The sequence below is a fragment of the Gekko japonicus genome, unplaced genomic scaffold (genome assembly GCF_001447785.1).
Source record: "Gekko japonicus isolate JY-2015 unplaced genomic scaffold, Gekko_japonicus_V1.1 scaffold3178, whole genome shotgun sequence".
NCBI lineage: Eukaryota > Metazoa > Chordata > Lepidosauria > Squamata > Gekkonidae > Gekko > Gekko japonicus.
Window position 1 is genome coordinate 52358 of NW_015168138.1, and position 15057 is coordinate 67414.

The 15057-nt window shown below is 49.5% G+C and overlaps 1 protein-coding gene across 1 annotated transcript in view; it reads left to right on the forward strand.

The window, feature by feature from the left end:
* Positions 1-7211: 7211 nt before the first annotated feature.
* LOC107113583 (importin subunit alpha-1-like) overlaps positions 7212-15057 on the forward strand; it is a 25432-nt gene continuing 17586 nt past the window's right edge. Inside the window, exons 1-3 of the mRNA XM_015414931.1 lie at positions 7212-7277; positions 11002-11136; positions 13356-13506. Coding sequence (XP_015270417.1) covers positions 7212-7277; positions 11002-11136; positions 13356-13506 — 352 coding nt within the window. The remainder of the gene's footprint in view (positions 7278-11001; positions 11137-13355; positions 13507-15057) is intronic.

The window sequence follows — 15057 nt, forward strand, 5'->3', positions numbered from 1 at the left end:
AAGAGCGGGGAATCTAACTCGGTCCTCCCCGATTAGAGTCCATGGTCTTAAACAACTGGGCTTCCTGTTTCACCACTTTGGGTCGATGACATCCAGTTTGGTGTAGTGGTTAACAGCCCACCCCACCAGTGGACATTTTTTTTTTTGTTTGAATGAGAGAAGACAGTAACAAGGCCTGCCTTACAATGGCCCTGTCCTCTTTCTGGGAACCTTGGTGAGCGCGAAGGGAAGTACTGGTGGACGCCCTGCCACCAGTGTTCCCTCTAAGCTGCGGAGTCTTGTGAGCAAAAATTCTGCTTTGTGAGCTATGGGCATTCCAAGTCGTGAGCGAGCGATTTGACTCCTGCCTAAATGAGTTTGCTCTGGAGCCCATCCTTCCCGAGCTAAGACAAAAGTGTGTGAGCCAGAGGCTAAAGAACTGTGAGCTAGCTCACACTCACTCAGCTTAGAGGGAACACCGCCTGGGCACCACGTTGGGGAGCCCTGCCTTACTGAATATCAGCTCTGAATCTTACTGGTACGGAGCTCAAAGATGGACCGATTGCGTCAAGCGGCTGCACAGAGAAGCCTTAGGAAGCAAGTTCAAGTTTCGTGTGTATTTCACGCTGAACCGTGCGAGGAGGAGGAGGAGGAGGAAGAGGGAAGAGGAGACCCCCCTGCCCCCATGGCGCCCTCTGCCTCCTCCTCGCCTTCCTTCCTTCCTTCTTCCCTCCCCCCCGCAGAGAGAGAGAGGGCAGAAACCCTCCCTTCTTCTCCCGACGCTCTCCGGGCGTCTGTCTCCCTCTGTGCAGCTTCAGCAGCATTAAGACGCGTGTCCGACTAAGATGGGGGAGAGGAGGAGTCGAAGCGGTGCTGGAGTCACGTGTGAAAATGGCCTTACCGGGCAAGGCGCGCCTTCCCACGGGCTGGCCTCCACAGGGCGACCCAACTCTGTGACTGGCCCCATCTCTTTTGTCAAACATAGCTAAGCAAAGTCTGAGTCCAGTGGCACCTTTAGGACCCACAAAGTTTCCTTCGAGGAATGAGCTTCAGTGCGCAAGCACCACAGGGAAGCTTCTACCCTGAACCAGATGTGGGTCTTCATGGTGCCCCTGGACTCAACGTTTGTTCTGCTGCTTCAGACAGACAGGGCTGCCCCGCTGTCGTCTTCCTTCAGCTAATCCAGCCTCCCTCTTCCTCTTCCCCCCGGAGAAAACCAGAGGACCCGGCGCAAGGAAAGTGACCCCTCTCCGCCCTGGCCCTCCGACGGGAGGGGAGGGATCCCACTTGACCTGGAGGCACTTTTGTTCCGGGGGGGGGGAATCCTCCTCCGGGGCTTTAATTAAGCACCCCACTCCCCCCCTCCGGGGCTCGACAACGATCCCATAATAGCCGCAGCCAGGGCCGGATTTAGACTTGCTGAGGCCCTAAGCTATACAAAACCCAGAGGCCCCCTACTGTTTTAAATTACATCAGCTGGTCTCACCCTATTACAGGTCAAAGATTTTTAATATTTGAAATCATTTTTTGTATTGTGTTTTTATTCGAGGCCCCAGCACATTGCGAGGCCCTAAGCTGTAGCTTATTTAGCTTATGCGTAAATCCGGCACTGGCCGCAGCTTTCTCCCTCGCCTTTTCTTTCGCTCCGAGTCGTCCTGGCAGCCGGCGCTTGTCGGCTGTTGTGTTTAAGCAACGGGACTGTTCAAGGCCGGGGCCGGGCGAGCATGGACGGACGGATGTTGGAGAGGCAGGGGAGTGCGCCCAGGGGTCCAAAAGAGGGGCAGGGAGGCCGGTTACAACCCCCACCCCACCCACCCCGACACTTGGAAGGAAGTTTCTTTGTCTTGCCTGGAGCTGACTTTCGAACAAAGCTGTGGCTTTCTTTCAAGGCGGTCTTCCCCCTCGCCAGGAAAGGGAGCTGCGAATTGGGGGGGGGGGGGGCCCCATTTACACAGAGAAACAGCCGCACTGCCTTTGTGGCACTGCCTTTGTGGACCCACCGTGGTCCTAGCCGTGCGCAAGCCTGCGAGTACTCCAGGACTCTTCGGCAGGCTGGGTGTGTAGAAAAGGGGAGCAGAGGATGGAGACAGAGGGAGAGAGCCAGCCTTCCTTCCTTCTTCCCTCCCTCCTGCAGAGAGAGAGAGGGAGAGCGAGCACGCGAATCCCCGCAGCCTTTTTTTCTCTCTTTCTCACTTCGGGAGGGGGGGGCCGGAGGGCGCGACACCCCTAGCGCTTCCCGCTTCTGCTCCTCATCAGCCACCATGGCGGATCGCCCGGTTAGGGCGGCGGGAAGGGGGGAGTTTTGGGGGGTGCACTTTGGCGCCCCTGAGGGCCGGCGCGCCCTAGGCGAGTGCCTAGTTCGCCTAGCGGGCGAGCCGGCCCTGCTTGCCATCTCCATTAAAAAAAAAAAGTTATATTCTAGGTTGGAGTCCCCAACCTTTTTGAGCCTGCAGGGGTCTCTGGAGTCCTGACACAGCACAGTAGTTGCAGCCACAAAATGGCTACCATAGGAAGTGAAGTTGACCATAGAGTTGATTCGGGTGGGGGGGGGTAGCCCTGTTGGTCTGAAGCCGCAGAACAAAGTCTGAGTCCAGTGGTACCTTTAAGACAAACAAATTGGCTTTCGTGTGCCTGCATACAAAAGCTTATACCTTAAATAAAACTTCGTTGGTCTTAAAGGTGCCACTGGACTCAAGCTTTGTTCTAACCATACGACATCAGGGAGTGAGGTTATGCAATGTTCTGATAGCTGCATTTGAGTCCAGTAACACCTTGGTAACAAGATTGGGGGAGTTTTAAGTTTCTGAGAATCAAGCCTTCCTTTGTCAGATACCTCCAAAACCTTATTGGTCTCTGTAATGATTCCATTTTTTGGTGTGTGTGTTTCTTTAAATGTTTAGTTTGACTGCAGTAATATAAGGAGAGGGATAGAGGGAGACAAGTGTGATGTGATTGGCTGATGGCTGAGAGTGTGGGAGGAGAGGTGTCTATGAGAGGATTCTGTGTGTGGAGTTTGGAGAGAGAGCATAGTCTGTGTGACTATGGGAGTTTGAGTCTGTTCTGTGTGAATAAGACAAACCGTTTAGCCTGAGAGACTGTTTGTGACACCTAGCTTTACCAGTTATATTTACAAGTTCCTTCCTTCAGCAACAGTTCAAAATAACCAGAAACCTATTTTGTTCTTTATTAAATAAATCATTTTTTTCTTTAAACTTATCCCAGCAATCAGAATAGTCCTTCCTCAGGGCCACATAGTCCTCCGAAGTGCCCAGACCCTGGGTCATTCTACCAAAAGAGAGAGAGTTGGAATTTTTAATTCCTAGTGGCAGCAGAAATCTACCAAGTTCATGTACACAGGGTGTGTTTTAAAGGTAAAACAGTCTCCCCAATAACCAAGGATGTCACAGCCTTGAAGAAGAAGAGAAGAGATTGGATTTATACTTCAGTACCCAAAGGAGGCTTAAAGTCTCCTTTCCCTTCCCCTCCCCCCAACAAACACCCTGGGAGGCAGGTGGGGCTGAACTGCTTGTGAGAGAACAGCTCTGAGAGAACTTGTGACTGACCCAAGGTCACACCAGCAGCTACATGTGGAGGCATGGAGAATCAAACCCGGTTCTCCCATGTTAGAGTCTGCGGTCCTAACCACAGCACCAAACTGACTCTCAAGGTGCTAATGGGTTTTCAGTGTTCCCTCTAAGCTGAGTTAGTGTGAGCTAGCTCACCGTTTTTTAGCCTCCGGCTCACACATTTTTGTCTCAGCTCAGGAAGGATGGCTCCAGAGCAAACTAATGTATGCAGTAGCCAAATCGCTCACTCACAACATTAATGCCCAAGAGCTCACAAAGTAGAGTTCTTGCTCACAAGACTCCACAGCTTAGAGGGAACATTGGTTTGGATCTAGCTGTTATACTGCAAATCAATGTAGCTCTACTAGGAACCCTTCCGCATTTCAGGCAGGAATTCTGAACAGGATACCTTTTTTAAAAGCATACAGTGCTAAAATATTTCCTTGGATACGCACAGCTTAGCTTACCTTAGGTCCCTCCGTGAAGCTCCTTGTGCCGTGGTGGTAGCTGTTGTGGAGGCAGTGTTTTAAATAATCTGCGCAGTGAATGGGCTCTCCAGTGACCAATCAGACGTCCCATGGGGCTGGCTGCTTCCTGAACACACTTGGAGGGCATCGCGCCGGGGACTCCTATTCTAGGTGTTGTGAAAGATTTCTTGCCAGTCAGAGTAGGCAAAATACTCAATTTGGGGGGTGTAGCTTATCGTAGGCAAGTAGTCTGGCTTGGTATAGGGCAGTTTCATGTGTACTTGGAAACAATGCTCCTTCTAAGCTGTGGAGTCTTGTGAGTGGAAATTCTGCTTTGTGAGCTCCTGGCATTAAAGTTGTGAGCGAGCGATTTGGCTCCTGCATAAATGAGTTTGCTTTGGAGCCCTCCTCCCTGAGCAGAGACAAAAATCTGTGAGCTGGAGGCCAAACAACTGTGAGCTGGCTCACACTGACTCAACTTAGAGGGAAAGGGTGACTTCTTGAGTTCAGGACCTTTCTTTAGGGGATTCTTAATCTAGGGTCACCATGTTTTGAAAAGCAAAAAAAAGAGGACATTATTATCACTACAACCTTTATTGGCATAGCTACAACGTCAAAGGAGAACTAACAACACAGCTTGCCAAATAGCCAAGAAGCCAAGATAAAAGCAATATAACTACAAATAACTGTAGTGTTGAATGGCAATGATAGCTGTAATAATAATAGTAAAAAGAGAAATTAAAAAAAAACCAATTGCAACGAGGAAGCTTAAACAGGGAAGGAAAGAGAAACTTTATGAAACATGGTTAGACGCTGGCAACTTCAAACCAGTGATCACCAGTGTTCCCTCTAAGCTGAGTTAGCGTGAGCTAGCTCACAGTTTTTTAGCCTCCAGCTCACAATTTTTTGTCTTAGTTCAGGAAGGATGGCTCCCGAGCAAACTGATCTATGCAGTAGCCAAATCGCTCCCTCACAACTTTAATGCCAGTAGCTCACAAGACTCCACAACTTAGAGGGAACGTTGGTGATCACTTTGACCAATCTCATTTGAAACACCTCTACTATTTAAGCTGTGAGAACTGCTACTAGCTAGGAATATCCCTGAGTCCACTAGCACCTTTAAGACCAACAAAGCTTTATTCAAGGTATGAGCTTTTGTGTGTGAAGAAGTGTGCTCCATATTTGCCCCAGAGAGCACTGCGGTCAGGGTCGCAACATCGCCTGACCGTGGTCCGAAAGAAGCCAGGCTGAACGTCACCAGAAGCAGGGCTTTTTCGGTGGCGGCCCCAACCTGGTGGAACGAGCTCCCAGAGAACATCAGGGCCCGGCGGGACCTTTTCCGGTTCCACAGGGCCTGTAAGATGGAGCTCTTCCACCAGGCTTTTGATTAGGGGCTGCCACTGATGAGTGTGCCCTGGAACATCGTCTGGTCTGGAAAATTTCAGAACACCCTCCGGCCTGAGATTCCACCCTATCATTGGACGGGATTTGGATTACCACCATTTCTGTTGGGTTAATTGCAACTGGTGTTTTGACTGGTATGCTATTTATGAATTGTTTTAACTCGGTTGTTTATGCCATTTTAATGTTGTGAGCCGCCTTGAGCCAGATATCTGGAAAGGCGGGATATAAATATAAACAATAAAATAAATATAAATAAATAAGGTCCTACTGGACTCCAAATGTGTTCTGCTACATCAGATCAACACGGCTGCCCCACCTGGATCTAGGAATATTCCTACCTTCCAACCCCAAAAGAAAACATGTCCTCCTAAAAGGGGACATCTGGTAACCAGTGTTCCCTCTAAGCTGAGTTATTGTGAGCCAGCTCACAGTTTTTTGGCCTCCGACTCACACATTTTTGCCTTAGCTCAGGGAGGAGGGCTCCAGAGCAAACTGATTTATGCAGCAGCCAAATCGCCACTCACAACTTTAATGCCAGTAGCTCACAAAGTAGAATTTTTGCTCACAAGACTCCACAGCTTAGAGGGAACATTGCTGGTAACCCTATTTAATCTGATATGGAATATCTGGTATGAAGTTAACAGTGTTGGAACTCCAGTGGGGAGATATTTCTTTCCAGGCCTCTTCTACAACGGTGGTACCCAGCAGGGTTCCCTCTAAGCTGAGTTGGTGTGAGCTAGCTCACAGTTTTTTAGCCTCCGGTTCACACAGTAAGGATGGGGCTCCAGAGCAAACGAATTGATGCAGTAGCCAAATGGCTCACTCACAACTTTAATGCCAGTAGCTCACAAGGTAGAATTTTTGCTCACAAGACTCCACAGCTTAGAGGGAGCATTGGTACCCAGCCTTTCTTGCACATGGTTCCCAAAGTCCAAATTTACTTGGCATGGCGACTCACTTGGGAAACTTAAAACAGCATGGTCAGATCAAAAGAACTGCAAGATCCTGGGACCCGATTTCACAGGTTTGGGAATGCTTGTTCCAGGGCTCTTTTTGTAGAAAAAGCCCAGCAGGAACTCATTAGCATAATAGGCCACACCCAACAGCAGGAACCCATTAGCATATTAGGCCACACCCCTGACAGCACAGCTCATTAGCACATTCGGCCGCATCCCCATGTTACCAGAAGTGTGGTCATCCAGCCACACCCACCTTTTGCTTCTTATTCTGTTTACCTTGTTTGTCAAAACCCAGGGCCTTTTTTGGAGCAGGAACTCCTTTGCATGTTAGGCCACACACCCCTAATGTAGCCAGTCCTAATGAGTTTCTGCTGTTGGGTGTGGCCTATTATGCTAATGAGTTCCTGCTGGGCGTGGCCAACTCGGGAGCCAGCCGGAACTCCGTTCCTGTGCGTTCCTGCCCAAAAATAGCCCTGCTTGTTCTACAGTTTAAAACTCCTTTCTAGAGCTGCACTTGACTCTGGTGGGGAAAATACGTTGCTTCTGGCACCCCCAAGTCGTTAAACATCTTCTTTCTTGCAGGGTTGCCTCTGTGATCTTAAAAGCAGCTGTCTAGGTCTGTAAACCAGCATTTTTTTTTATTAAAAAGCACCGAAAATCAAATAACATGTATTAACAAGCTGGTGCCTTTTGCCCTCTGGGAATCAACCATGCTTCGTTTGGCTTGATAACAGCAAGGAAACTGGATTCCCCACTAAACCATCTCTTTAATTGCTTAGGTGTGAAGTGGAAACGCCCTGTTTGCGTCGCTGTGTGTTTTCGTTGCTGGCTCGACAATGCCCACCACAAACGAGCAAGACGAGCGGATGAAGCAATTTAAAAATAAAGGGAAAGATGCGGAAGTGAGTATGGGTGGGGGCTGAGGTTTTTGGATTCCACATGGGTCGCACTCTATTCTACAGCCTCGTCAGTACTGCAGTCGCACAGAACTTCTTGGGCATAATTGGGAGCCTCCATGTATAGGAGCAGTATACCTCTAAATGCCAGGTGCTGGGAAACAGTGGGCGGAAGCAATTAAATTTCAGGCGGGGGCAATGACCAGCAAGTAGCAGTACACAACAAAAAGAAGAGGCGATTGGATTTACCACCTGAAGGAGTCTCAGAACAGCTTACAATCTCCTTTCCCTTCCCCTCCCCACAACAGACACCCTGTGAGCAATGCTCCCTCTAAGCTATGGAGTCTTGTGAGCAAAAATTCTACTTTGTGAGCTACTGACATTAAAGTTGTGAGCGAGCCATTTGGCTACAGCATAAAGTAGCTTGCTCTGGAGCCATCCGTCCTGAGCTAAAACAAAGATGTGTGAGCCGGAGGCTAAAAAAACAGTGAGCTGGCTCACACTAACTCAGGTTAGAGGGAACACTGCCTGTGAGGTAGGTGGGTCTGAGAGAGCTCTCTCAAGAACTCCCTTGAGAACCACTTTTGAGAGAACAGCTCTGAAAGAACTTGTGACTGACCCAAGGTCACACCAGCAGCTGCATGTGGAGGAGTGGGGGATCGAATCCGGTTCTCCCAGGTTAAAGTCCATGCTCTTAACCATGACACCAAACTGGCTAGATTAACAATTCCCAGACTGTGTACTAACAGTCCATGAGAAACAGATTAAGCTACCACATTCAATGAACTTGAATTGAACTGAAAGAACTTGTGAGTGACCCAAGGTCACGCCAGCAGCTGCATGTGGAGGAGTGGGGAATCGAACCCGGTTCTCCCAGATTAGAGTCCGCGCTCTTAACCACGACACCAAACTGGCTCTGTAAGGAGAGGGCTTTACTGCAGGCCAATGTGTTTTGGTTAAATCCCATCTCTTACCAAAGCAGGATTCTAGGTTGTCCCCTGAGCTATGAAGAACCCACAGCTGTGGATGCTCAAGGCTTTTATTGTTTTCTTTCTCACCCCGCTGACTCAAAGTAGCTTACAGCAGCCTTGGTCCCCTCCCAGCGCACCCAAGGTTTTTGTTATTACTTATTCCGTTTATGAATCGCCACATCCCTGTAAAAACAGGGCTCTGGGCGACATACATCAATAATAAAACAAGAGATAAAATCAGATGTACAGTTAAACATGTAATTAAAAACCTAAAATACTAAGACAGCTGGACATATTTGGGGCCAGGGATCCTCAGGACTTAAGAAGTCTTTGGAGGCATAAAAAGCCAAATAAATTCAAGTTGCACTTTACTACGACAGTTTGGTGTCGTGGTTAAGTGCGCGGACTCTAATCTGGGAGAACCGGGTTTGATTTCCCACTCCTCCAATTGTAGCTGCTGGATGACCCTGGGCAAGCCACAGTTCTCTCAGAGCTCTTCTCTCATGAGCAGTTCTCAAAAGAGCTCTCTCAGCCCCACCTCCCTCACAGGGTGTCTGTTGTGGGGAGGGGGAGGGAAGGGAAGGGAGACTGTAAGCCGCTCTGAGACTCCTTCGGGTAGTGAAGGGCGGGGTATAAATCCAACCTCCTCCTCCTCCTGAAACGGTTTACATGTACGGAAGCTGGGGATTTCAGCCAATTGGGTCTCATACCCTCAGCTCATGCTTTCTAAGTCAAGCACCAATTAAAGTGGACCAACCATCCACTAATGGACCTGTTCCAAGTGATGCAGTTTGAACACTTCTGTCTAGGGTTTGTCAGCCTCCCGGTGGATTTGTCAGTCTCCCAGAATTACTACCGATCTCCAAATGGCAGATCTGTCCATCTGGAGAAGATGGTGGATTTGGACAGTGGCTGTATACAGGGGTCATTTCCTGCAGGAGCGCACAGGAGTGGAGCTCCGGCAGTAAAGAGCCCAGGGGGTGGGGCACATGCAACAAGCCCCGCCCCCTGCTCCCAGCAGTCCTCAGTCAGAGCAAGAAGCAGCCAGGTAAGCTGCAGTGCCACCCCCAGTCCAAAACAGTCCAGTGGCACCTTTAAGACCCAGTTTTATTCAGGTACAAGCTCTCCCTCCTCTGCGAGGGCAAATCTGCACGTTCCCCCCCCCCATAGCTAGCAATCCAAAACAGTCCAGTGGCACCTTTAAGACCAGGGTTTATTCAGGTACAAGCTCTCCCTCCTCTGCGAGGACAGATCTGCACGTTCCCCCCCCCCAATAGCTAGCAATCCAAAACAGTCCAGTGGCACCTTTAAGACCAGGGTTTATTCAGGTACAAGCTCTCCCTCCTCTGCGAGGACAGATCTGCACGTTCCCCCCCACCCATAGCTAGCAATCCAAAACAGTCCAGTGGCACCTTTAAGACCAAGGTTTATTCAGATACAAGCTCTCCCTCCTCTGTGAGGGCAGATTTGTGCTCCCCCCCCCCATAGCTAGCAATCCTCCAAAACAGCCCAGTGGAGCCTGAGCGGTGGGCGTTGCCTTCTGACACACTTCCGGTGAGGTCAGGGGGTGTGGCATATGCAAATGAGTTATGCAAATGAGCTCGTGCATCTCTTTTTCTACGAAATGACCCCTGGCTGTATATCTAGCTGAGGCCTCTCCTAAGACTCCACCCCAAAATCTCCAGGAATGTCCCAACTTTGAGCTGGCAACCCTACCTGTCCATTATGGAGAAGCTCACTGAAAACGTCAGAGAAACCCACTCCCTTAACAACAGTTGCAATGGAATAGCATTACTGCTTGGCAGGCTGCCTTGAGGCCTACATACTTCGTAGCTTTCCTTCCCTCACAGCAGATCGCCCTGCGTTTACCTCATAACACAGCAATGTCTTGATATTAAAAATGACCTTCCCTACATGGAACAATTTCTTATGTGTGAAATAAATCTAGCAAATTATCTAGGTTAACTTTTCAGCCTAAACCTTGTAGCTGCTCCTCCACAGGTGCCCAGTACCACATTCTGAGCTTTGGCCTGAATAGACTCGGTTCTGGCTTGAACTTCTGTTGTGTTCTGTTCATACCCTATGGCAGTGATGGCGAACCTTTTAGAGACCGAGTGCCCAAACTGCGACCCAAAACCCACTTGTCGATCGCAAAGTGCCAACACGGCAATTTAACCCGAATACTGAGGTTTTACTCTAGAAAAAACAACTCCTACATTAACTTAAGATGATCCAAACAAAGTAAGGAAAGCAATCCCAAATGCTTTCATTTACTTAAAATCATTTGGCAGAGAATTCGACCCTTTAATGATGGTCCGGGCCTGGCTGGGGCGATGTTACGCGTGCCCACAGAGAGGGCTCTGAGTGCCGCCTCTGGCACATGTGTCGTAGGTTTGCCACCACTGCCCTATGGTTACCTCTGTGCTTGGCTTTTCCTCACTGTAAAATGTGTTCTTGCTGGACAAGTCAATCCCTCAACTGGGTACCTTCCTTTGTACCGCTAGCTGAGTTAACTATTAAATCTAACGTAATAAAATCCATTCAGGTGGGCAGCCATGTTGGTCTGAAGCAACCAAACACAGTTTGAGTTCAGTGGCACCTTTAGTCTTAAACTAAAGACTCAAACTTTGTTCTATAATAAAATGCAGTTGTTGGTCATGCTTTGTGAGGAAGGAGATGAGGTTTTTGCTGTGTGGGGTTGCGGGAGACTGAGAAGATGGCATAGTGCTTGATGGCTCTCCTCCCCTACTCTTCCGCAGGCGATGAGAAGACAAAGAGTAGAAGTCGCAGTTGAACTTCGTAAGGCTAGGAAAGATGAACAGTACCTGAAGCGAAGGAACATCTCTTTTTCAATGGAAGACAGCCTGTCTCCAGAGAAAGAAGACAAGAACCTGGTATGGACGTGCCAGAGAGAAATGCATCCCCCAAATGCTTGAAATCCTGTTGTCAGTCATCCAGAGGAACTGGTTGGCCACTGTGTGAGACAGGATGCTGGACTAGATGGACCACTGGTCTGGTCCAGCAGGGCTCTTCTGATGTTCTTCTCAGGGAAAGGCCTCGGCCTCTGTGCCCTGTTGTTGGCCCTCCAGAGGAACTGGTTGAGGCCACTGTGTGAGACAGGATGCTGGACTAGATGGACCACTGGTCTGATCCAGCAGGGCTCTTCTGATGTTCTTAAAGCCAAGTGTTCCCTAACTCTTGATACAAGGGCACAGTATTTTCCTTGCTTTGGGAAGCTGATCAGTTCTAGTCATGGAACTCTAGCACAGTACTGTCTAGTCTTACTGGTGGTGGCTGTCCATGGTCTTGGGCAGAGAAGGACATATCACCGAAGAAGTTCTTAATTAGAGATGCCAGGGGTTGAAATGGCATTACTTGGCATGTAGAACTCAAGGGGCTGTGGCTCAGTGGTAGAGTATCTGCCTTACATGCAGAAGGTCCCAGGTTCCCCGGCATCTCCAGTTGAAAGGGATCAGGCTGTAGGTGATGTGAAAGACCTCCGCCTGAGACTTTGGAGAGCCACTGCACTAGTGGTCTGATTCAGTATAAGTCAGTTTCATGCTGTGATCCGTGGCCTATGTAGGGAATGATGCCTCTCTTGGGGTCAAAACTTGCTAGGTTAAGATCTGTCACTTAAGTGTCAATTTAACATTTGAATTGCCTTAAGGCCTTAACGTTTACCAAGATCTAGCTAGCTGCAAGAGCATGCCGTCAGAACTGACAGCCATGACAGTAATTTGTCTTGCTGGTTGTTGGAAGTGGTTGATGAATACAGTAAATTGGGAGGGGCAGCAAATACAATAGAAGACAGAGTCAGTATACAGGATGATCTTGACAGGCTGGAAAACTGGGCTAAAACAAATAAAATGAATTTCAGTGGGGATAAGTGTAAAGTTCTGCATTTAGGTAGGAAAAATCAAATGCATAATTATAGGATGGGGGAGACTTCTCTTGGCAGGAGCAGGTGCAAAAAGGACTAAGGGTTTTAGTAGACCATACGCTGAACATGAGTCAGGAGTGTGATGCGATAGCTAAAAGGGCAAATGCCACTTTGGGCTGTATCAACAGGAGTCTAGTGTCCAGATCACGCCAAGTGATGGTATCGTTTTACTCTGCTCTGGTTAGACCTCACCTAGAGGATTGTGTTCAGTTTTGGGCACCACAATTTAAGACAAGCTGGAATGTGTCCAGAGGAGGGGAAAGAAGACGGCGAGAGGTCTGGAGACCAAGTCCCATGAGGGAAAGGTTGAAGGAGCTGGGTATGTTTAGCCTGGAGAGGAGACGACTGAGAGGTGATATGATAACCATCTTCAAGTACTTGAAGCTCTGTCAGAGGATGGGGCAGAGTTGTTTTCTGTTGCCCCAGAAGGTCGGACCAGAACCAGCGGGTTGAAATGAAATCAGAAGAGTTTTCAGCTAAACATTAGGAAGAACTTCCTGACAGTTAGAGCGGTTCCTCAGTGGAACACGCTTCTTCGGGAGGTGCAAGGCTCTCCTCTTCTGGAGGTTTTCAAACAGAGGCTAGATGGCCATCGGACAGCCATGCTGATTCTGTAAACCTAGAGAGATCATGAGAGGGACGGCAGGAAGGGTTGCCTCAGGGCTTAGTCCTCGTGGCCCTTTCTGGCACACCCAGGGAAATGCCTATTGCCACTTTGGGGTTCAGGAAGCAATTTTTCTCCAGGCCAGTTTGGCCAGGGATCCTGGAAGGGGTTTTTTTGTTTTTGTTTTGCCCTCTTCTGGGCGTAGAGCAGGGGTCACTGGGGGCGTGGGTGGGGGGAGGTATTTGTGAATTCCCTGCACTGTGCAGGGGGTTGGACTAGATGACCCCGGAGGTCCCTTCCAACTCGGTTCTATGCAGCTCTCCTGAGCTTTCTAGATCTGCTCCTGGAGAGCAGCCGTAGCTGGGAAGCGGAACGTTGGGTATCTAGGTCATGCGTTTCTCCATCCGTGGCCAATTCTGGATCCCTTTTCTGCCCCGTTGCAGGTTGCCGAGCTGTCTTTGGAAGAAATAGTCAACGCTATAAACTCAGACAGCTTTCCCTTGCACCTGAAGGCGGCTCAGTCAGCCAGGTATGTTAAGCCAAACAGACTTTGCTTGGTCTCCGCCTAGATGCTAATGGAAGACTTGGTGCTGTCGCTGGAACAGCAGCTGAGTGTTGAGCTGAAACACGGGTGGGAGGGTGGAGGGCCGTTCCTGTCCATGGGTGGCTATAAAGGGGAGTGCAGTCCTGGGAAATTCACAATGATGGCAATAGGCTCCAGTTTGTAGATTGTTCACACTACAGGGGAGTGGGACTGAGATAAGGGTACATATGGAAAGGTGATGATGAAGAGGAAGAGACTGGATTTATACGCCGCCCTTCACTCCCTGAAGGAGTCTCAGAGCGGCTTACAATCTCCTTTCCCTTCCCCTCCCCACAACAGACACCCTGTGAGGTGGGTGGGGCTGAGAGAGCTCTCTCAAGGACTGCCCTTGAGAGGACAGCTCTGAGAGAACTTGTGACTGACCCAAGGTCACACCAGCATACCTAACAAGGGATACTCCCAAAATTCAGCTCATTCGGTCACTTTGATCTAGAAGAAGAAGAGATTGGATTTATACCCCGCCCTTCACTACCCAAAGGAGAGCGGCTTACAATCTCCTTTCCCTTCCCCTCCCCACAACAGACACCCTGGGAGGTAGGTGGGGCTGAGAGAGCTCTCTCAAGGACTGCCCTTGAGAGAACAGCTCTGAGAGAACTTGTGACTGACCCAAGGTCACACCAGCATACCTAACAAGGGATACTCCCAAAATTCAGCTCATTCGGTCACTTTGATCTAGAAGAAGAAGAGATTGGATTTATACCCCGCCCTTCACTACCCAAAGGAGAGCGGCTTACAATCTCCTTTCCCTTCCCCTCCCCACAACAGACACCCTGGGAGGTAGGTGGGGCTGAGAGAGCTCTCTCAAGGACTGCCCTTGAGAGAACAGCTCTGAGAGAACTTGTGACTGACCCAAGGTCACACCAGCATACCTAACAAGGGATGCTCCAAAATTCAGCTCATTCTGTCACTTTGATATAGAAGAAGAGACTGGATCTATACCCCGCCCTTCAATACCTGAAGGAGTCTCAGAGCGGCTGACAAACTCCTTTCCCTTCCCCTCCCCACGACAGATACCCTGTGAGGGAGGTGGGGCTGAGAGAGCTCTCTCGAGGACTGCCCTTGAGAGAACAGCTCTGAGAGAACTTGGGACTGACCCACGGTCACACCAGCTGATGCATGTGGAGGAGCGGGGAATCTAACTCGGTCCGCCCTGATTAGAGTCCATGGTCTTAAACAACTGGGCTTCCTGTTTCACCACTTTGGGTCGATGACAGCCAGTTTGGTGTAGTGGTTAACAGCCCTCACCTACCAGTGTTTGAATGAGGGAAGACAGTAACGAGGCCTGCCTTACAATGGCCCTGTCCACTTTCTGGGAACCTTGGTGAGCGCAAAGGGAAGTACTGGTGGACGCCCTGCCACCAGTGTTCCCTCTAAGCTGCGGAGTCTTGTGAGCAAAAATTCTGCTTTGTGAGCTATTGGCATTCAAGTTGTGAGCGAGTGATTTGACTCCTGCATAAATGACTTTGCTCTGGAGCCCTCCTTCCCGAGCTAAGACATAGGTGTGTGAGCCAGAGGCTAAAAAACTGTGAGCTAGCTCACACTAACTCAGCTTAGAGGGACACACCGCCTGCCACCTGTGGGCACCACGTTGGGGAGCCCTGCCTTACTGAATATCAGTTCTGAATCTTACTCGTACAGAGCTCAAAGATGGACCGATTGCGTCAAGC